Source organism: Anticarsia gemmatalis, chromosome 15, assembly GCF_050436995.1.
Source record: "Anticarsia gemmatalis isolate Benzon Research Colony breed Stoneville strain chromosome 15, ilAntGemm2 primary, whole genome shotgun sequence".
Lineage (NCBI taxonomy): Eukaryota > Metazoa > Arthropoda > Insecta > Lepidoptera > Erebidae > Anticarsia > Anticarsia gemmatalis.
The window spans coordinates 12411184-12435795 of NC_134759.1; the positions used below are offsets into that span (position 1 = coordinate 12411184).

Below are 24612 nucleotides of genomic sequence, written 5' to 3' on the forward strand. Positions count from 1 at the left end.
TTTGGCCTTATATATCTAATACATTTAGATTCAAAACACAAAGAAAGTAATTGAAAGGTATGTTTACGAAAAACGGGAATTAACGTAAACACGCATTTTACTTAGAATGCCTAACGATTCAGCGCGGGATACACAGCCAGTGTAATGTGAAAGTTTAAAAATTATCATGCATCTATATTATTTTAATCCTACATTTTTGTTATTCATAGATTTTATACAAGTTACATAATATACATTTTAAACAACGACAAAATTGCAAAGTCACAAAATGTACAAACATTCACGTCGGCGACAGTACGCCAACGTAATCCGGGCCCTAAAAAACCGCGCGTGTGTCATCACATCGCAACCGCGGCTTAAAAAGGTACTTGATACAAGAAAATATCATCAAGATTATACCCAAGGAAAAAATAATTTCTAAGATTGCCACTCTAAAGACACATTTCTGCTTATCCTGTAGCAAATCGGTTTTCCTGAGTTGCTTTAATGCGATTTTATTATGAGAGAGCAAATAAAATGTTCACATGAATGCTTTACGTATTTGATTTCATTTCGCGTTTACATGTTGTTACGTTCCAATTTCAATGCAAAAAAATGTGTATTAATTTATTTCGGTGATGATACCCGGTTTTTGACGATAATAGGTTTCTGTGTTTGTGTTTATTTAAATGTTTATACAACGGTTGAATTATTGTTTGCCAATTTTAAATCGGATTTCAAGTTTTGTAATGAAATTTGAGTGTTCAATCTGACAATACACATATTTTTTTGTTATTTTGCAAATCAATATTTTTTTATAATTTTTATAAAATACCAGTTTGCTATTTTGTGTACAAGTGACGAGGGTTAAAATAAACAATGAATTTTTTTTAATAATATTTATTAATACTCCCTTTTTTCTTATTACAATTTATGTACAAGATACAAAATGAAAAACAAAACAAATACAATAGTTTAGTTGACAGATATTCGTACGAACATCCACTAATAGTCCCGTACTCGCAACCGTACAAATAATCCTCGAATTACATTTAATAACACCATACTACGTTTTATTTAAAGGAACAGAGCTATGTATATTTCTGCTACCGCACTATCGTAATATTTCAGTATTAAACTACTTTACAAGTATACAAGAAGTTGGAAAAGTCAACAGGGTGAGGCATCGAGTCATCTCGCATTCGGACCCAATTTACTTGACGTAACGACTCCCGACAGAATCAATTAGACAACTCCTTAATAAGTCCAAAACTCACTCAACCCCATAACGTAATAAGTCTCGTCTTACGCCACGTAAATTCAGCCTATACGCTTCTAGATTAACATTGAAATGAAATGTCTATTACTCGCGATGCAAATTCAGTTTATACATAAAAGTTTTAGTGGAAAACAGTCAATAGATTCTTAATAATTATTTGTCGTTATTCCCTAGTAATTACAGTTTTAAGCCTCTTTTCGTAGGAAACGCGTATTGTTGAATGAACAGAACATCTTTAATACGAAGCAACGTAAAGATATGTATATATGGGTGTGCAAAAGTGGGCGAGAAGGCGTTGTTCCGCGAGTTGGCTGCTTTAGATTCCCGGCACAAACTTATTTGACACTGCAACACCCACAGGTGAATCACGTATCAGACGAAGGCGGGGAGAAGTTTGCGCGGTTTTGTTTACGTCAAACAGCCTTTATGGAACATGTTACGTAATTTAGACGGTCTGAACTACGCTTAAGGATACAAATTTAAATTATTTTGATCTAAAGTGGGTGTTAAACGTATTTTGTTAAAAGAATGCTTGAATTAAAATTGATTTTGTTTTTTTTTGTTTGTATAATTGTTGCGTCTGAATTTGATGCTTTCTTCCTCATATACGAGATAATTTTTTTTTTTTTTTTTTAAAAGACAACTCCCGCACTAAGTATTGCTCTTGTGTCGCGGGGACTTTTACAAACATACAAACAACGGACACAAAGCACAACCAGACCCGAAACAATTATTTGTGGATCGCACAAATAATTGCTCCGTGTGGGAATCGAACCCACGACCTCTCGTTGCAGTGGTATCGGCGTGGCGACCTAAACCACTGCGCCACGGAGGCAGTCAAAACTATGCTTTAATGTTATACTTTCTTATTTTCTTTTTTCTCGGCTCACGGCTTTTATAATCTGCCGGAAAGGTTTTTCAAAGTCACATAGCGTTTCTTACGAAAAGAGGTTAAAAGAAATATCAATAGTTTGTTCTAGGAACAAAAAAAAAAACAAGTTTTTCACCACTCGAATGGTAGAACAACTACTATAGTATTATCCAATCTTATGTATTAAACTCGTTTACCTTGTATTTACAACAATACGAAATATTTACAATGCAATTCTGATATAAACTTTTATTTACTCTACCATTATTACGTATAGTTTACTTTATTTACAAAAAATGTTTTACATTCAGTTGCTTAAACAATCAATAAATAACCAACAAATTTATTTATGAATTTGTAACATAAAAACGAGTCCAACGTCTCTTATGAAATAAATAATAACATATTTTTATTTATTAAAATAATACCGAATAATAATACCGCCGAATAACATTACAATCACGAATTTTATTTTACCAAAAATGTCAATTATTTTTATAACAATTCCCTAAAATTATGACTATTATTTAGATTTAATATTAACGTTAACTTCAGAGGGGACCGGAGATTTTATTTATTGAGAGAATTGTTCTATTTTCATATAAAACTTATCACTGTTTCACAACCGAACGGGTTCTATCTACCAAATCAGTATTTGAGCTTCTAAGTAAATAAAATAACTCAATTCGACCGGCTATATAAGCTGATGTTTGTGATAACATGGTAAAAGCGAGAGAGAAAAATCCCGAGTCTTGTTTCAATATTGGAACTGTATTACGGGGAAAGGATTTGTACGTTTAATTCCGCTAATCAAATAAATTTACCCTCCAATTTTAATAAAGAGGGAATGTTATTTGTTGAAGTAACATGTAACAAATAACGCACACATTTAATAATACGATAGAGAATCAATGCGATGACATAGACCTTCGCTATCAATATTTATAGTAGCCGTAGATAGCATTGATTCGTGGGGTGCCGACACAAAATCACATTGAAGTAGGAATGTGTTAATGGAATGTCTTGTTCGGTGTTAACACAACAGTCTCCTGCCCCTCTGGCCGGCGAGTGGCTTAAGCCGATCATCTGCAGACGACGGACGACAGCAGGTAAGTGACGATCGCACAGCTCAGCTGTGACGTGAGGTAGGACGAGGCTCGGTTACTCGTTTGCATCGCTGCTGGGTGCTCGCCTGTAGACAAACAATATAACACTTAGAAAACAGCAGTGGTGGTTTAGTGTCTGTCCATTTATAAATATACATTGAAAAGTATCATCATCGCCAAAATGACATCAAAAGCTAACTGTAGTTTAATTTTTATCTGTAGTTAATGGTAATAATCACAAATCTAGGTTCTCCTAAGTAATTAAATCCGTTCTTTGACCAATTAGAAGTTATAATAATTTAAATATTAATTTTCAATTTTAGATCTAGAACATTAATTCGTTTTCATTGAATGTTCCACGTCTGACAGTCTTTGAACCCAAATCAAATGAGAATTATTTCATTAGAAATCTAGGTAGCTATTAATTTGTTAGTCGAAATTACTTTTGTCAGAGAAGTAATAAAATTTAAATTACAATTGTTATAATAATATTCAAATTATTGTTCTTTATGACCATAAATAAATAATAGGTTTATAAGTCCTTATTTATTGCGAAGCTTACACTAGCTTAGTACGTTATTAGTTATGAATTGTATAGTACTTGTTACTAAACTATTCACCGAGTAAAAGTTCACAGGTCAATTGCTTAAAACGGCCCTCTAGTGTATATAAAGTCTACCATAAAATAAACCTGACAGAACTGTTCCCAATTTTATCCGTAAACCACCCGACAGTCAGCCACACATAAAGACTACAAAAGCCCTGGTCTATTACAGCTATATAAACTAATCACCGAAATGTATGTAGTTGTTTAAAAGTGACGCGCGTACATAAAATTTGAATAACGAAACTATATTGGGTAATGTTTTTTTAATATGTTCGTAACTTTCGGAACAAGATTTGTATGGGATCGATGGGATCAAATTCCCACGGTAATAGTCAAATCAACATGATACTAAAATAAATGCAACTTAATTCTAAGCATAGCAACAAAAATAACATCTATAAAATAAGACAACAATATTGGCAACCGACTTCACTACTTCTAAATAAGTGATAGTTAACTTATCAAATGAAATTTTGACAGTTCATTAGATAGGTTATCCACTACTAACCCCCGGTTTCTGAGAGAACTTAACGGTAGTTTATCTATTCAATAAGGTTTTTTTATATGAGTTTTGACACTATTGAATAGATAAACTACCGCTAAATGTACCTCAGAAACCGGGGGTTAGCCGTTCAACTGGTTGTTAGTCTCACCATTTAGCACATGCACAGACACGGATGCTGGATGTGCATTGTTCGGCACACACGTGTAATTCCCGGAGTCAGTAAGGGCGGCCTTCGTCACCAGCAGTTTGCTGGTCGTTCCCCCCTCCGTCTTCTCCGTCTCCAAGCTGATCCCCCCACGGGGAGAGTCAAAGTCTACCACTGAATTACCGTGATACCTAAACAAAAGACAATATATAAATTTAATTGTTACTACCCCACTGGCGGCAAAGGCTTCCTTTCGCAAGAATGAGGCCTAGATTTCATGTCGACAAAGTGCGGGTTGGAAACTTTGCATGTCTTCAAAAATTGTTTCAAAGAACTTTTGCAACGTTTTAATCACGTTATTGGAACCGTTAAAAAGAGTTATAATAAAATTATTTCTCATACACACGTAAACACAATAGTGTGTAGCCTTGGGTTTGAACCCCCTTGCGTAGGTTGAATGTTTAAACCATTCGGCTATCTCTGTTCTAAACAAAAGATACTCTAGTTCACCTTTACATCGCCTCAAGAGTATTTTGTAAATACCAGTTTCACAAAACACAATCAAAAGAGATTTCTTCAAAGAAAACAAACGCGTTTGTTTGATTCTCAGAAATTAAATCAGATAGATTAAATTTTCTCTCACAAAATTGGTCAGGATCGTTTTCTAAGAATGACTTGTACCCTATAGCTATTGATATAATTTATAAGAGTCTACTTGTTATTATGTTTCATAATAAGAGCAGCAAATCTCCGCATCACGTGTTAGTTTTACGTTCAACAACACCTTTTTTCTTCTCTCGACTTTTATAGCTTTCGAAGAATAATTTACAGTTGAGCGCGGAACATATTTTACAAACTTGTTTCGTAATCTCGATGAAACTTTGATGTATTTCCAGTATAGGAACCAACTTATACTTACACAACACAAAGTTTCAGTGAAATTCCCCGAGAAAATTCAGCTAGAGACGACAAAAACTGCTTTAAAAATAAAGGGAGAAATGCAAACGTTGAAATTTCCAGGTTATATTACGAACAATAAGATTTACCATAAAATTGAGGCTGTGGAGGGTGGCGACGAGTGCACATTCACTGAGCACGTCAGCGATATTGTGCTGCCTTTCTTCACGTACACATCCTGAGAGCCCCATATGGTAGCCGCAGCCGCTGCAACAAACGAAAACCTGCTTTAGTCCACACCGGATAAGGCTCACGTTCCCATGACTCCAAACGGAACAAGCTAAAGAAAATGCTTGCATATTTACAAATCGTATGCAAATAGGAATTCAGGGCCGATAGACAAGGTATTACACCACGGATTTAATGAAACTAGTATCAATGTTACACTACGTGAGGTTTGGGTTGTTAGGGACACTCAACAAATCGTGCAAATGTTTCAAGTCACGTGTTGTTACGTGTTTACTTCAATTAGTGTTTCGGATTTTAAGGATTCTCGTAAACAATGAGATACACGGGGAGCTGATAACAATATAGAAAATAAATCATGATGTCAAACGGCAAACGATATTTTTAAAATCGCAAAAGCCTACTTGAACAAGACAATAATGATGATGCAAGTTTAAAAGCCATGCCGAGCCAATTTCACGTCGACTAAACCTAATTCGAGTTTAAAAACTGTTTAACTTAGCATTATGGCTTTCTCTAACTTACTCAATTCCAAGCACTGGTTGACGTAACGACGAAAACGTTTATTTTTATTATGGCAACCCACCGATTTGGATGTTGGCAATAAAATTTCATTCTACTTTCTGCGGCACAGTTTTTGACAGTAATTGCTGTACGACAAAGTTTTAGGGTTAATCTTGTTGCTGCAATATATCTCTTCTCGTTCGTTTAACTAATGCTCTCACGACTCTCACGAAACACGCTCTCGTGACGATCATGCATCTTTCTATGTGGTACATAACAGATGTAGGTCAACCAAACATATGTATGTAGTACACAAACTGGCTGCTAGTGCACTAGGTACCCTAGTGGCGTCCAGTTCATGCAAATTCAAAAAGCGCTACGCCGCGCACGCCCAGCTAACGGCCAACAGCCAAACTCCATCTAATGAATGTCGAAACAAAACATCTCGTGCTGTGTCAACGTAAACACGAAAATGAAGCCGCTACGAACAGATGAAAGTATAATGAAGTACTAATGAATAAACAAATGAAAAATGTAATTAAAAATGAAGAGAAGGATACGAAACCGGTACCTGAGGAGCGGGGCGGGGCCGAGGTCGCGGGGATGAGGGACTCATCTGGAATTCACAAGACAACAGCTTAGGAGAGGGCCAGGAATACAAAACAGCATGTGACCCTAGCAGAGGTGCATCGAAAGAGTTGAAAATACTATTAGATTTGGTTGAATTAACGATACAAAGAGATAGCGGCGAAATGGAAATTAGTGAAGTGGGCTGACTACAGACTAGAGCGAGGGGTAAATCGATGTGGCCGACCTTGAGATGCGATGTTTATTATTCAAATCATAGTTTGTAGAGAGCCTTCGGGACTGGAAAATAGGTGATACACTCAACTGACGTGATTGAATTAAGAAGCTCTCTGGGGTGGAAGCGGTTCTACGTTATTTCGTTTCAAGTGTCTAAGACCCCGCCGCGTCTACTGGAATTATACAGAGTAGATAGAATTTCGCAACAATCTAATATACCACTTACCATGTTAGTACCTAAATTAGAAATCTTATTATATGAAGAGTGTCATATCGTATTACATGTAGTAGCTTTCATATGGGATTATTCGCAGTAATTTAGTATGAGTGAATGTTGTGATGAAACATAAATTAATTTAGTTCATTTAGAAATATTGTATTAAATCCCACATATTTTGTAGCGAATTTAAATATTGCGATATTTACTTCTATTTAACGTTATTTAGTGGACTTTTTCTGCACTTTACTTCATAAAACTAACACGCGGAAACCCGTGACTTCGTCCGCTGTGATTAGCCTGTTCAAACGCAAAAAGGTCTTTAGATTTGATTCCAATATTAATAAATAACAAAAACTAGTTAATCATTACGTAATCTAAAAAGTCTAAATCAGATAAGACTCAAACTTTTGGTGAGAAAATCATTTTTAAAGAATTATGAAATCAAAAACATTATGACGCAGCTGTAGTAACTCAACTACCTTTATTTTTTTGGAGTTAGTAAAGAAGCAGTTCTCCATAAATACATTTACTGCTTTCTCTCAATATAATATAAAGACGAGTTTCAGACCGTTTGCTGCAGTACATATAAATCTGTTTCAAACGAGAAACCTGTCTCAAATATAACCTCAAAGAAATAGGTGAACAAACGTTCGTACCCAGTTGCGTACACTGATTCACGTAAACGATCAGCTTTGGAAAGCTACATTTTCTATAAGAAGGCCGCCCAGTAGTTTGATTGTCGACTACTATCGACTACCGACAACCGGCTAGCTATCGAGAGATTTTATCCGAAAAACTGTTAAGCGCCTCTACCGTACTCCGTAAGAACTATTTTGGCAGTACATTTTAAATGTCAAACTCTCGATACTCGACAGTACTTGAGTCACCGTTTCCGTCAAGGTTTTAATATCTAGAAATACTAATTAAAATTTCACATCTTTTATACCTAAAGGCGAAGGTTAATCAAAGTATTTTCACTGAATGTTCACTAGTTTTTACCAAAATCGGAATAAAGTATGATCTCCAGTTACCTGTACTCGAAGATAATTCCGGACCAAGAAAGATTGTTAGATCGGATATAACCGGTTTTCATTCCCTTTTTAAGGAAATCGTGTTACTACGTCACTATATTCCTTCCAAATATCTAAACACGATCACAACACCCCAATATTTTCAACACGAAACAAGAAAAAGCGCGCGACATAAAGCCCTGAGTCTAGTTTTCGAAGCCCATCCATTTATCGATTATCGTGACTTATGTGGTGGAACAAATCCGCTTCGAACCGCCCCTGGTCTAAATGAGTACTATATTTTATCATCTCGTTTCATTCTCATTTGTTAGCGTTCGCTCAGTTTGCAAACATATCATGCGAACCTCTCAAATTCACGATGCCAATTATAGTGCTTGTTATAGTTGAAAAATTGCTGCTATATCTCTTCTGTTTCGAGGCCCCGAAATTTGCATTTAATGTGGGTTTTGTGCGTGATTTAGTAGATAGTGTTTTTACGTTTTGTCTATTTTTAGAACATAATTTATTGACTACAACCGAAAATATTTGTTTAGGTATCCTCTAGGTATCAAATGAAAGAGACCAATAATGGCAACCCATCTACGAATAAGCAGCTCTAAAGTTACTAGCTTTTTTACTCACTCAAATAGAATTGGCAATAATTATGACGAAATACATATCATCGATTTTAATCTTATGTTATGTCAAAAATTTATGTTATTATCATTATTCATAAAATCTCGCCAAAAATTTTGTCTTGCAATAAAACAGCTATTTCAAAGACAAAAAACTACACCGACAACGTGACGACATCCCCTGAAATTTTAAGGTAGGAGAAAAAGTATTAGTGAATTTCAGGCGTGGGTTCAACGAAGGGGATTTATTACTGTGCTTGCAATTTTAATGGCGCACAGGTGGGCTCCATCTGAAGCGTTACCGGTGCCCTAAAGTGATGATGTTGTTATGGAACAAAATATAACCTGCTGCTGGAAAACGCTGCTCGTTTTAAAGGGTTCGTGACACAGTTTTACGTTATTCTGCGCATAATTTGATTTATGTATTGGTTTTAGTAAAAGCTTTGGTGCATGTTTGTTGAGTTATTGTCCTTTAGTAAATAGGTGACGTAATAAATGGTAATTTTCAAACCATTTCTTCTTGTACACGTATCTTTTTAACTTTTCCAAAATGATGTCCTTTCATACGCCTACTTGAGCTAAATCAAATTACTTTTTTTTCTTATTTAAATTACAGCTAAAGCAAGCTAACCTAAGAAACACCCGAGTGTTCACAAACATTTAAAAATGGTTTAGTTTCTTCCGGCCAGTGAGTGCAACTAACTTAAAAAACCTCGCAAAAACTTGTCACGAAAATTTCACATCATAAAATTCACCTTACCCAAAAATAAAAAAACAAAAACCAACCTACCAAAATTGCACCACAACATTTAGAAAAAGACGCTTAAATCCAAAAATACTTTGGCTAAACGCTCTTAATCCGGGATTCATAATTAAAAAATATAAGCTCCGAGACGTGGACGAGAAATAGAGTTATTTCGTTTTTAATGTTTCACGGTGGAATAAAATTTAAACGACACTGACATGTTGGGTTAACTTTGGCGACCGCGGGAAGTTTTAAGGGGCCTATGTGTTATATTTAATGAACTACACAGCCGCTGTGGTTTCGGTGCTAAGAATAAATTTTGTGTTGTTACTTTTTCACTGTGTTTTATGAATGTGCTTGGGATTTTGTTTGATTGTTTGTTAATGATTTGTGTTCATACACATATATACATACATAATATCACGCCTTTTTCCCATAGGGGTGGCAGAGACCAAACAACGCCACTTGGTATGATTCTTAAAAACTTTCCTTGCCTCATTCACATCCATACAACTTGTCATACGGATTGTCATTGTGTTAATATGTAATGTGAATAAGCGATATACTTTGATTTGGTGCAAAATATTTAATTGTGATTTATAAATTGGCAAGCTTTGTGTCTTTTCAGGCATATGTGTAATAATAGAAATAGTAGAAGAATTATGCAAGTACGTTAAAAGCATGAATGTTACAGAAAAAAAGGCAGATTTTTCTTCAGTTAACTCTAGTTTGGAGTTTCAGTTAATATTAAGTGATGAAAAAACTTTTACTAAATGATATTATTTTCAAATTTATATTTTTCTCCGAAAGTTAACAAAATTCAGACATCAAAAATATAAAGAAATAAAGCCAAAAAACTCTTAACATTCGCTCGTTAAATCGAGAGAGCACGTAAAAATTTAACGTGATCATGTTTCAGCCATTTCTGATTTTATGAACAATTTCTGCTTATTCCTTTTACTATATAATGAAAGCAGTGATAGCCTAATGGCTTAAACATTCGCCTCCCACGCGAGTGGTCGAGGGTTCAAACCCAAAGAAAAACACTAATGACATATCAAAGATAAGTGTGTATTAGAAATATTCGTCTCTTGTTCTAAACGGTAAAGTAAAACATAGTGAAAAAATGTTACATGACTTAGAGTTCTTAAGTATAGTTTTCTAGGTATGCAAAATCCCTGACCCAGACTTGGCCAGGGTGTAATTAAGGCCTAACCCTCCCACATTTTGGGAGGAGACCCCAGCCCAGCAGTGGGACAATACTAGTTAATAAGATTTTATATTACAAAAAGGTTTAAAGACTTAAAATTCGTTTGATGTGACCTAAAGGCTTAATTGGTTAACTTTATTAGATCTGTGTCAAATGTGAGCGAGTGATCCTGTTAGTTCAGTGAGTGTGTGGATAGAGGGCGTTAGTTGTACGGTTCAAAGTAAAGGAAGTGCGGCTGGCGCTTTCGTTTGTGGCCACTGTTTAATCTTTGGTGAACCTCGCTTTTGGCGTTTCGGTACTATTTACTGGCTTTGCAAGGAATTCATTAGTTTTCTTTCTAGGGACGGAAAACGGGTGTAATAAATTTAAATTAAGTTCATTGTAGAACCCAAATTAAGGGCAAAATAATATAGTATTTTCGATCAATTCGTTTTTGCTTTCCAAACTGGAAAGTCAAGTGAAAAGATTACTTTTTTTCTATTAGTTGTTTAAAATTTTTATCAAATGTGTCCATTATGTAGACTATTTATAAAATTGATGATAAGATTATAGAAAGGATTTCTTCAGCCAAGTTATTTTAAAACTTTAGAATTTTCCGTTAAACAAGCTCTATTCTTAGAATACACCTAAAAACATTAAGTAACACATAAAACTCAAAGCTTTCTCACGTAGCAACAGTAATAAATACCAATGTACCCATTTTCTTTTTCACGTCCAATTACAGTCATTTCTCAGTCCACTAGATCGGTCAGAATCTATGGGATATTTTTCCATATTTTTTCCGTGAATAATCCCAGTGGGCACGATACTTTTAGACCGCTGGACCATGAGGTTATTGATTTGAACGCGCTCGTGGACATTGGGCAGATATTCTTTGACATATTGGGTGAAATTGATGATTATTTAATTGGAGGGATGTTTTGCGTGTTGTTTTTGTTTTGATAGTATATTTCTTTGCTTTTGGAAGGCAGCATGTGTCTGGTGATTTTGTGATACATATTATAATACTTTTCAAACTTAGCATTAATCTATTATGTTAAGTTATGAGAAATAACATTGGATCACACAAAAAGCAATATATTAGTTAACTGGAAGTACACGACCGAAAGAACGAGCAAAAAATGGGACCGCAACAAGATAAGATAGTTTCACTTTTTTTTGTTAGCCTGTACTGTCCCACTGCTGGGCAAAGGCCTCCCCCATTTTATTCAAATTCTCTCTATCTCCTTTTATGCCTGTCCAATTAATATTAATAGCTTAACATATCACCAGATAAATGGTACTACTCACGTAATTTCGCCACACACATAGTATTAGACACACGCAGTAGCATGTAGGTAGATTATTTTAAACCTTGTGGTCTTAAAGGTTTGAATCTGAGCTGTATTAATGCGGTATTGTTGCTTAATTTTTTTATAAAATAATCTCACAAACAGTGGGTTTCTTAATGGAAATTTGAAGAAACTTTTGAGTAGTGTGATTTCCGTTTGCAGTAATTAGTTATTAGTTAAACTTTCTTGGCACGGTACTGCTACTATTAGTTGTTTTAGCATTGCGCTTAACTTGGTTTTATCTGAATTTTAATTGAATATGAAGCAACCCCAGGCAAAAGATTTTATTTGTCGCGTTTTCTTATAATGAATAATGTATTTTTAGCGAATTATTTTTGGCTACCTGTTGTCTTTAATAAGCGTTGTGTAAACTCAGATTAGTTGTACAGTGTTTAGTCACTTTCAATCAATTTTAAACCTACATATGGGTAAAAAAGACAGTATACTGTATAACTGATCAAAGCTTATGGTAGCGATAATAAGAAAGACAGGTAAACTGCATGGCGACACACCTCCTTTTACATACAGTCAATAAAAACTTATTACTGTTTTTGCTCCCAAAAATAAAAATCACAATAAATTTTCCCCATCACCAAAGGTGACTGAAAACAAAAAATATTTTTGAAAAGTAAACCGTTGTTTGTAATCCTTGACCCGTTGTGTTCAAATTTTGTACAAAAACATACTTTTGAACGTGGAAATTTGTTTAATTAACAGCATCAATGGATTGACCTTAACCTTTTGAACTTTTGTCACCAACTTACAACAATAGGCCCGAACTCTTTTTGTTTGTGAAAAATTAAGTCATATCAATATTATGAAGGGAAACATTCTCTTTGTTATAATAACAAGCGTTTATTTTTACTTCGCCTGTGTTTGTAATGAGTTGAATTTTATTATTTGGTACTCGTCCATTTTTATCTTTTTTACTTTTTATAGCGGGATTCTTGAAGGGATTCCATAAAAACCTCATGATATTTTGAAATTTCGACAGTTTTCTTTTTATTCAAACTGTCAATTTATTCTGATTTATAAATGATGCAACAGTGATTAAACCGTGGTTTACATTGTCTGCAGAATAAGTTCTAAATAGCCAATCCAGAACACAGACATAACAAAAAAATCTAAGAAAATTTTATTTAGCTAGCAAAACCAGATGTAAATAGTCCTAAACCATCACAATTAGACTTACTGATTCCTATCTCGCAATATCAAGAGATTACAAAGGTATTACAATGTAGATAGAACCTTAACTAAATTTACATCGGAAGGTTTGCGATCAATCCCATAATTATAGAATAATCCCTTTCCTTACAATCATCTTTAGGATAATCGCCGCTAGACATGACTAATTCAATTTAAAGGTCGCTACTAAATCTACAGTCGAAAGCAAAAATATGTATATACTATCACACTTTCAGCCGCATTTTTACATAAATACATACAAATACATAAAATTACGACTTTTTCTCACAGAGGTGAGCAGGTACCAAATAACGCCACTTGTTACGATCTCTAAAGTTTGTGGAAATCGCAAGTGCATGGATGAAAATGAAGTCTTTTAAGAAAAATCCTAGGTTATAAATATATTAACTATATATTAACTTCAAAAAAAATTTATAATTACCATGTACTGCTTGTAACTTTATCAATTATTAAATTGATATTCCCACACAAAAAAGTACGATTGAAAAAGCGCTAGAGCATACATTCTGGACTCTAACTGTACATTGATTTAGTAAATAATTCCTTTTGAAACAGACTTTCTCTTTAGATAATGTTAAATTATTCATTCCGGGTCCATTCGCTTCGATCATTTATATTTGATGTGGTGCCTTCCTCTTTGATCGCTGATTAGGGCCCGAACAGATCTGATGGCGAACTAATCAATTTATATTAAAATGTAACCTTATTTATTGCTTGCCCTTGATTTTGCCAACAGATTTTGTGTTGAGTAAATATTTTGTACATGTTTTTGGCCTCAAAATAATGTGAACTCGTTTCAACTACTAACAAAATGGAAAAGGTATGGATTATTTGCTTCCTTGAACTTAACTTGGATTAATTTGGACTATATGAACTTGGAAAAACAGAAAGTTTTATTAAAAAATATAACTTTAGCTGTATTATAAGTGTATGCCCAATATAGATACTCGTAAATGTTTTAATCTGATTCATCCAATAAAAACCGTCATAATAATTAATTAATATAAGTTTTGTATACTGCAGTCGACCTCTTACTCACCGTCCTTTTAAACGCATAACAAACGATAATAATATTATATTTTAGGTAATATTTAATATCTAATGAATGAAGATTTAATTAATAATTAACTCTTTAGTGTGTAATACAAAGATCAAACGCAGATAAATTAAGCTCTGAATCATTGAGTTTAAGTGAAAATAATGATAATATTATTATCAAATTATTAATTTTCTTTGTGTGCAAATCTATAAATGTTGAAAATTTATAATCAGAGTAATTTTATGCAATTTTGTAAAGGGCCGTTTTTAAACTTCAAACTCAATTATCAACACAAAGAACCTCTTATTATTTGTATAAGTTATATTTTATTATACGTCTTTTAGTATCATTTTACAGATTTTTTTTTCGTGCGGCCTCCCTCGCGCTTATTTCAAATAATAAACAAGCTTATACCATATCCTAAGGCTGCGCGGCTAAAATGGGATTGGGCAGGACACATCATCAGGATGCATCCAGATAGTGGGCAAGAATCGTGACCGAATGGACGCCTGAGGGCCGACGACGTCGAGGTAGGCCACGAAAACGTTGGAGCGATGACTTGGACCTCTATCTGGAGGATTGGCGTGAGATAGCCGTTGACAGGGACCGATGGAAGATTTTGGGGGAGACCTTTGCCCAACAATGGGACAGTACAGGTTAACAAAAAAAAAATACCATATCCATGTTCAATCGATATCGTTTCATCAGTTTAGTCATACATGCATAATAGACAGACTTAGACTTACAATTTTACAGATATAAAAAATGGATATTGTAGGTACACTCAACTAAAAAAAAAACTTTATATTTCACACAACAAAATCCCTACCTAATAACAATAATATGTTTAATCCAATTACATATAAATGTAATGTGAATGTTAGTAAAGTGGGAGTTAATTCGGCACATTAGCAGTAATTAGTACAGTCATTACACTGATGTACTAACGCCTATTAGCCTGTAAACAATTGTATACTGAAATTGTATTATGTTTAGACTTTAATTATATTATTATCTAGAAATGTATACATGAACTTTTCTAGATATTAGGTAATTTGTAATTTTGTATTTAAAAGACAACTCCCGCTCTAAGAATTACTCCTGTGTATCGGGAACTTTAACAAACATACAAACAACTGACACAAAGCACAACCGGACCCGAAACAATTATTTGTGGATCGCACAAAATAATTGTCCCGTGTGAAAATCGAACCCATGACCTCTCGGCGCAATGGTAGCGGCGTGGAGACCTTAACCACTGTTCTACGGACGCAGTCAAATAGTAATGATCAGTCACTGCCACAGTAACTAATGATAATTGGTAGATAATAATGATCAGCGCAACTTTGCTTGAGCGCGTCGCATTTTAAGTCGATTAAAAAAAGTGTCCTATTTTACCTAGGATTTTTGTTAACTTTGTGATTTGTTTTTTATTATTTTACCATTAATGGTTTAGCCGTTATTAACGCAACTGACCGATAGAAAGAAGTTTTTCTAAAAAAATAAATAACGCTACACATAATTTTCTTTTCTAGCAACGTAAAATAAATGTCAAATACTGATTAGTTACCAATTTTATGCTGATACGGAAAATTTACTTGTTTATCAAAATCTAGAAAAAATCGAATCCATTACTCAGCAAACAGTTAACTAATTGTGTCAAAAGTGAATAAAGTAACTACTTAGTCTATAAATCAACTCATAAATGAACACAAATGAGATTTGATAAAAATAGCGGAATAAATTCAATAAGACCTTCTGTAAAATGAACAAATCCTAAAAATAATTAAATCCGTCGCTACATCTGACAGAAACAGATATGTTTCGCTTATCGTCTCTCATTAGCTCCAACTAATATAACAACGGATGAACGGCTTACACCGGCGACATCCGACACCGTGTGAATATCATTTGTTACAGCTTTATATGTGCCCGGATTCATTACAGATGTACTTAATTTTTACTGATTGAATTAGTTTAATTATAATATTATTTTTTCACACACATTGTCCCATGCTGGCCAATTTAGATTAACAACTATTAGGCGTGCAGGGTTTCATTACGATGTTACCTTTCAGCGTATTAGCATTCAAATACACACGTAACTTCGCAAAGTCATTGGTGTGTTGCCTTGGTTTACATACACAAAAATATAAATATACATTTTGGTGTATCTGTCTATAAAAATATAGACATAAACAAATACATTTCAAAATTGAAATCACTGTCTAGTCCAAAATCTAGCTTCTAGATATAGTTGTATTAAAAAAATCGAGGCAACTGTTTCCTAGTGCAGAGTATAAACAAGAGGAGTCCCGTCTCGAACATTACTATCGACAACTGAGTAGTTAACGTTAAATTTTATATTAAAAATTGATCAGGAGTTCTAGCGCCATCGGTGCAAAATATAACCTCTTCTTTTAAATTTTTTGCTATCGTACTGCTATTTAGCATTACGATAGTAGTAGTAGTCTCAAAGAAATTGAAATTTTTGAGGGAAGGCTTTGAATTACATTACTTTCCAAATAAAAAATAGATACAAATAACTCCTCCCTCGGAAACTAACTAAGATGTTGTCATACAAACGCTAGTCCCAAAATCTTGAGTACACACGTCTATGAAAAGTGTTCGCCTGGTAATCCGACGTCCGTCTCGGTGATATTAGTACGAGCAGTCGCCAGTGTGTGACGGTACAGAGTGGAACAAATCTGTCTGCGTCGGTGACCATCTATTGTTGTTGTTATGGTTATTTATTAGGATTTTAAGTAATGTGTAGAATCATTAGTTTTAGCAGTATTTGGACTGTTTTAATTGGTGAGGTTCAAAGAGAGAGAGAGAGAGAAAGAGAGAGAAAAGAAAGAGGGGGAGACAGTGAGATTAAGGAGGAACTATTTGGATCAGATTTAATTGTTTGATTTATTTTTGCAATTTTAGATCAATCACTTCTTCTTTCTAGTAACTACTGCAAAGTGCATAATATTAACACTTTTTGGTTTTTGATCTGTTTAACTTAAACTTCTGAATTACAAAATAAAAAATGTTTAAATTAAAAACATTTTTTTTACCTGCGAGCTGTAATATAGTTTTATCTTTATCGATATCGCTCTTATTTATTGCTATTTCAAACTAGAACATATCACGTGTCATTATCAAAATATACATAGGTATATACTAAAACTTAACTAAACTTGAACAATCACCACAATACACTTGCTTTTCACACACAAGGTTTGTTTACTCCATTTCCAATTTAGGTATCAAACTAAACCTAACTTTGTGCTAGGCATTGAGCTAATGACTATTATTGTAGACTATAACAATATTCTAGAACTATGAGTCAACATGTGCCCTAGACTTTGTTAATTGGCACTAATTGGTTCTAATATTTGCCAAGTATTTTGTAAAGATCTGCTATTATTAGATGAATAATGAATTCAAATATCAGCACTTTGTGGATTTTGGTTTCTACATAAGTATAAAAGAAAAATATTTTAAAAATGTGCGTATCTTTAAAAATGCCTACTACTATTCTTTATCGTATGGTTGGAAGTCTCCCTATAGGACAACTAATATGTAAGTTGTTCAAACCACCTGTAGGTCTTTACCACGACATATCGACTGTTATTTTAAAAACAACCGTAATGGTGTTTTAAGTGCCCTCTCAAAACATTCACCAAAATAATACAAAGGGGTCACCAATCCCATGGACCCGTGCTAAAGCTTCTTTACTTATTGAACGTCTACCAAACGATGACAATAACTAGCTAAAAACCTAATGTTTCATGATCCTCTAGATTCGAAGAACAACCGAACGCGTAACTAAAAAAAATTCGCTCCCCCAATTGAGGACTTCACTACGATTACCAACAATAGATATAATAATTATCAGCATAAAGTTCAATGAAAGTCCACACGTATTGCCGAAGTACCTTAAAATAGTTCCTAAAATCATATCCAAACAGCTCATAATAAATTCATAGCATATACAAAAATACGTTCAGTATCATCGACCGGTACAAATATAACGGCAATAAAACCTCGCTATTTTTGCCCTCGATCTCCATTACACACGTCTAGGGAACTGTATCTGAAACTAGTCATTTGACCTAAGCACTTACGAGTTTAGGTTTTGTTTCGACACGTTTTATTTTGGGTTTGGTATGGATATGATTACCTGTAGGCTATTTTTGGAATATACTTTATTTTCTGATGAGCACGAGTATTTGTCTTGAGGTTAATTGTAAATACATTCATTTATGCAGGTATGTATTTGGAAGTGTTTAAGTATGTTTAGCACTTGTCTGGCTAGTACAAGTTTTGTTTATTTCGGATTCACTCGTGTGTGGGCTGTCAAAAAAATTGTATTATTTAGGAGTATTTGCCCATTGGTAGGTAAATTGTAGCCCGATTTTCTAAAAAAAGTTGGTTTCGAGTCTCGCCATAATGAGTACTTTAAGATCCGCTGCGCTGGGGATACTAATACATTTTTTTTAATATTTATCAAATAAAAGTAGTTCCCTAAAATCTAAAACTAAATTTTAATGCGGTGGTAACTTTTTGCGAGATTAAAATAGTATAAATAGAAAAAAATGCTTTCCTGCTTTCTTTACAAAATATTCTTCTTGAAAACTTTGATCTCATACTGTGGTGATGACAGTTTTCATCTTGCCCTAAAGTTTTCTCAATTCATTCAAAACACGTTTTCAAAATATCAAGACTGTATAATACGTTACCTACTAATTATAATTCTTACAACATAAAAAAATAAACAGAAAACTAGATAAAATTGGAATACTTCCAAGAACTGGTAATTATATTAAAACATCGTTTTTGCTCCGAGTCCAGGGCAATGCTATTAAGCACAGATAATTAAAAAAAGTAATATGTATAAAATTATTTTCGAAGGCATGTATCGTATAACAAATTAAAATTAATAATTACTTTATTCCACCTCGCGAGCCTCCGGCAAGCGACCGTATTTCCGTAAATTAATAAAAAATGATTTAATTATTTTAAGGTTTTTTGAGTGTTCTGACAAATTATAATTATAATTTCTTCGGTCAAAAAAATCAAACGTTCATTGTGACCTGTATATAATTCTTGTTTCTTAATGGTGCTATTATTTAATGTTCTAAACTTTTCACTCTAAAGCTTTTTATACAATTAATGTTTTGGAGGTTTTAATTTGCTGTGAATAAATTTGCGTATTTTATGCTAAGATGCTGTTTTGTTAAATGACCATAATTCATTTTATAAGTAAGACAATCTACGTCTAAATTGTATTCAACCAAATCTTATAAGATTGCACAGATACAAGTGATTTTTAATGACAGAATATCTTTTAGGAATTAGATAATCCAAAGTTTTGAGACACTGAAAAACCACATAATATTATGCCTACACTAAAACCTAAAATACACATGCTTTTTGTGACAAAATAGCTTCGTTACAATGTATTTTAATATAAACTATTGCATGTGTATTCCAGGCCCAACAAATAATATAAAATTGTGCACCATAAAAAGCTAATATGTAATCTTTGAAATCTAACGCAAGCTGTGTAGATAACTAACATAAAACATTTAAAATATCACTAATAATAACTGCTTAAATAACGTTATCAATAACGTTGTTATATCGTTATAACGTAACGTTAAAATAGCGGTTGAAAATAACGTTATAATTACCTTCAACTGTCAAAACGACGGCCATGTTTATTTTAGGTTCGGTGTTGATTTGACACTCGTAGACTCCCGCGTCTCTTGGCTGGACGTAGTCTATCTTCAAGTCCCAGTCATCCGAAGGTTCTGGGTGTAAGACGCTAAACCTCGCGTCTCCAGTATATGTGAAGATGTGGGAAGTAAGGATGTGAAGGTCTCGTTTTCTCATCCATGATACCTGAGAACAAAATAAATTATTTAGTAATGAAGAATATAAATGCTTTTATTCGAGTATTTAGTTTGTGCTTTTCGATCAAAAAAGCTCATTGGTTTTGACATATATGAACACACGTCGAGTAAATTTTTGTTGAACATTTTTGGTCAATAATGTTTATTCTTTGGAACGATTCTGTCGAAACTATTTTCTGTGAAAACAGGCATAAAATATTAATACATGACGTAACACAATCTTAATTAAAGGAAAAAATTCCGAAGATCTCGTATCAATATATCCCATTACGTTCTCAATATCACAACGACAAATTAATAAGGTCAACATAATAATCTTGAATATTGAACATTGAGGAAAATAAACAATATTGATCCTAAGCAACAAAACAAAAATCACCCCTGTACCTGACGCAGCCGTCAATAATTACTCAATTATCAAATGTCAAACGTTGTTCAAACGTCAACCGCATTACGAACTACCGTCTCAGGGGGTTCAAAAACCAAGTTGGACGTAAAGTTGGCCATAAGTTGATTCAAAATTTCTCACAAGCCTGTCCAACTTTACCTGACGAATATCAATTAGAACCACTTCACATAGCTGTGCCTTTCGCATCTATTAAGTGGGCCAAAACTCGTTAACATCAATATTCAAGATGGCGACCGAGGCTCGTCCCTTTTTGATTAGTACAACGTTATTGATTCGCCTGTTAATATTAATGAATTATAGGTTTTCTCACGTCTGTTAGTTAGGTCTCTAGCGATCGTCTGGCTAGTTCTCGAGTTGCTCAGTTTGAAGCAGTTAGTTAAAAATTGATGTTGATTTGAAATGTACTATCGAACCAACTGAATCATGACCCACCCTGTGCTCATTTTCTAAAACGCGTCTATATACGCGTAGGTCGAAATTGGCTTGAACCTTCGTTTCCTTGGTAATGAATTTGTTATCTGTCATTATTGCGACAAATCTTTGTGCGCCAATACAATAATGCTTTGCTACCGTTTTCAACAGGCTCCGTGGCGTAGTGGGTTGATGTTACGACTGCGACGCGTCAGGAGTGGGTTCGATACCCACTCAGGGCATGGTTTATTCGGCCATTATAGGAAATAATGTAACTATAAAAATTAAATAATATAGGGTAACCAGCATAGTTATTACCCGGTTAAGGAATTGATACACAATTTTGGTCAATAGTATCTTTATTTTGTAAAACATTGACATAAACTCTATTATAAACGCAACTTAAATACCTATTCTTTCTAAAAGAACATCAGTCCTTTATTTCAATTACTTTATACTAATTCAATATAAAACACATAAAAACCAGAAATACTAGCGAATACTGTTAATTCAAATGTGTTATCCTTAACAAATATTGCAACAAACTTTTACTTTTTCTTTTCGAACTACACACCTGTCGCACAAACGTCGGACATGAGTTCTATAAATTAAAAATGTGACCAATATTCTAAAAGTGACATATATCGCAATTAATTTGAACTGGTTACTTTAGAAATTAAAAAAAACGTATTATTCCTTAACATTGGCAATCACTGTATGATGGGCAATGACTATAATGGTTACCCTAATCGTTTCACAGATTTCTAAATGACGTGCTATTTGATATTTGACACAAATAGGTTTTTTCGTAGTGAAAAGAGTTTAGACTATTCACATTCTACATTCAAATTAAGAGTGATTTATCGAAAACGTATCTACGCACTGTAATAACAAAGGTCAAAGTTGTCTGTAGTCGTAGATACATCATAACACAGTCGTATGCATGTTTAAAATGTCCTAAGTGCAACTTTGACGATAGAGACGAAATTCTTACTGTTTTGACGGTGTCAAGCGAATTATCGGCAAAATGGGTCATGAATCAGTTGGTTCGATAGTACATACAATATGTAGGACTGTGTCTGCTTAATTCTGTTAGTTTGTAAACTGGTAAAATTTTGGATCAAAGGAGTATTTTTTTAAGAAAATTATTGAAGTAGTTTTCGTAGTTCAAATAGGTAGAACTGATATTATTTCTAAGATAAAGTATAGTGATGCAAACTTATGGCTATTATTTTCAATGAAATTAATTTAAGTTTTATACCCATAAAAATATAATTTGATCGCATTCAAGAAATGAAGTTCTCGTAAGCAATATCTGTGAGCATGTTTTTGTGGCAGTTAAGGGCGGAGCCACGCAAATATTTTTAATACCGCTTACCTTACCGCATACGCTTGGGGCGGATTATTTTTTTCGCAACTCGCCTACGTCACAAAGAGATAGCCCTGTGCCCTTTGATTAAAATTACACCGACAATAAACGTTTGAATTATATTTTTAATTCGAGGGACCTCCAGACTGAGAAATTAGAAAATAAATTCCCTCCCTTTTGTTGGGTTTTTGTTTTTCTACGTAATTAGAGTAAGCCGGGGTGAGTCCGCGTAAGCCTGCCCTGTAATTAAGCAAGATGGAACGTCCTCAGACTGTTTACAGCCTTTAAAATAATAAAATTAAGTAACGGCTAAGCGACCGAGAGGTTTTTTTCAATTCCTGTGGAGCGAGGAAATTTGATGAATTAACCTCGGCGGTGGAGCGCGCTCAATGGTCGCGCAACTCGGACGAATTTTTATTTTTTATTTCCGTAGTGTGTAGGGTATTTGTTTGTTTTATTATCCTCGTCAAGAGGAAAGAAGATTTATGCTCTTCTATTTGCTTAAGTATTTTGTGAAAAGGAAATGTGGTGAGGCTTAAGGAGATTTTTTATTGCTATGTTTCTTTCTACAGGAAGCTAGCGGTACTTCGCTGCTGCCGCTTGGACCATTGATATGAAGTGCCTTATTCATTTGTCTTAATTTTTATTTTCATATTTTTTTACAACAATGTATAGTACTAGGTACTACTGTCTGAATTTTTTAACTTTAAATATGTTTTTAATAAGCCAACAAAACAGTTTTTGTAAAACAGCGTATCTTCAAGAATATTGGATATTGGATGGTACCAAACAAGATCACTTATCAGTAATTAACTAACTTTGTATATTTATCTTGAGCAGTACTAAATTAAATAATACCAATATGCATTACATTTTTTGCTTGAAAAATCAAATTACTCAAAATATTAAATACACCTAGACTTGTCACTTCAAAGTAAACAGGAATGACGTGAAGTTCGTACAAAATAACAAGTCAGCTGTCAGCATTAATTAAAGTGATTGAATTCTGAAGGGCCTCCTGTCCGTTGTGAAAGGGTCGCGACCAGAATGAACCGAAGATTGCGGCCCTCCAAATTGATAATACAGGACCCTATGTTATAAGGAACTTGAGACATCATCAGTCAAAATTGAGACGGTGTTACAAATTAGGTGTCATGAAAGGTCACATGTCTGGAGGCTTAGGTTACTAAATGTGCTATAAAATGGGGCAATGAACTCTTGATATATATACTTAAACTAAAAGTATTTTTCATTAGATCAAAACACCCATTTTTCCCCATGAAAAAGGCGTGATATTATGTACGTATTGTATGCATTAGAAAACTTCTTCAGTACTAATTCAGACATTTATATATACTAAGATTAATTTTTGTATTCTTTCCTGTAAGCAAATGTTATGATTTTTTGTGTAATATGTGTGGAACACTTTTGCAAATAAATATTCTATTATTATTTACTTTGTCTGACGCGCGATCAGCAATTGAACACAATACCGCCTAAACAGACAAAACTGTATATTTTTCTACCAATTTCTGTCTCACCGCTGGACAAGTCTCCTTCCGAAAAAGGTAGGGGTAAATCTTGGAGTTAAATCTAAAACCGTATAATATAAAATATAATAATCAACCACAAACTTCGAAACACCCATAGAAACATAATAATATAACGAAATCAAACCCCTTCACTCGAGAGCACCTGGTGTCGGCATCATTTCTCAACGTCGATGTCCTCATAGTCCTCCCTTGCCCTCGCTCCGCTGACCACCATATTAATGGCGGCTCGAACCTTCCAGAATAAATAGCCCACTGACATGTCTCTCGATGCATTATAATATATTGTTCGCTATGGATTATCTGATGTCATTTTCTTGTAAAAGCCTTAGGATTATGTCGACCCTTTTTCTGTTTTTTATGAGTGTGATGGGGTTTTTGTGTTTCTGTGATGGTTGATAAGTTATTATGGTTTTTCTTTTTGCCTTTGTAGATGAAGTTTTACATTGAATATAATTCCGAGGGGTATTCGTTACTACTAGTAATTAATTACCCTCATCATTTGCAATAGATGAATACCGTAGTAGCAGTATCTAGTAGTAGTGTTCCAGTTTAGTATTTACTTCTACCTTTAATGATCTTTAAATAAAAACAAAAACCCATCAAATACCTTATCGAATTACCC

General features: G+C 34.0%; 1 protein-coding gene across 1 annotated transcript in view; it reads right to left on the reverse strand.

Moving 5' to 3' along the window:
* Positions 1–870: 870 nt before the first annotated feature.
* The window catches only part of LOC142978695 (protein sidekick-2-like), a 216288-nt gene continuing 192546 nt past the window's right edge, over positions 871–24612 (reverse strand). Inside the window, exons 4-8 of the mRNA XM_076123220.1 lie at positions 20027–20237; positions 6711–6755; positions 5539–5656; positions 4496–4683; positions 871–3321 (exon numbers count right to left, since the gene is read on the reverse strand). Of these exons, the coding sequence (XP_075979335.1) occupies positions 3212–3321; positions 4496–4683; positions 5539–5656; positions 6711–6755; positions 20027–20237 (672 nt within the window). The 3' untranslated portion in view covers positions 871–3211. The remainder of the gene's footprint in view (positions 3322–4495; positions 4684–5538; positions 5657–6710; positions 6756–20026; positions 20238–24612) is intronic.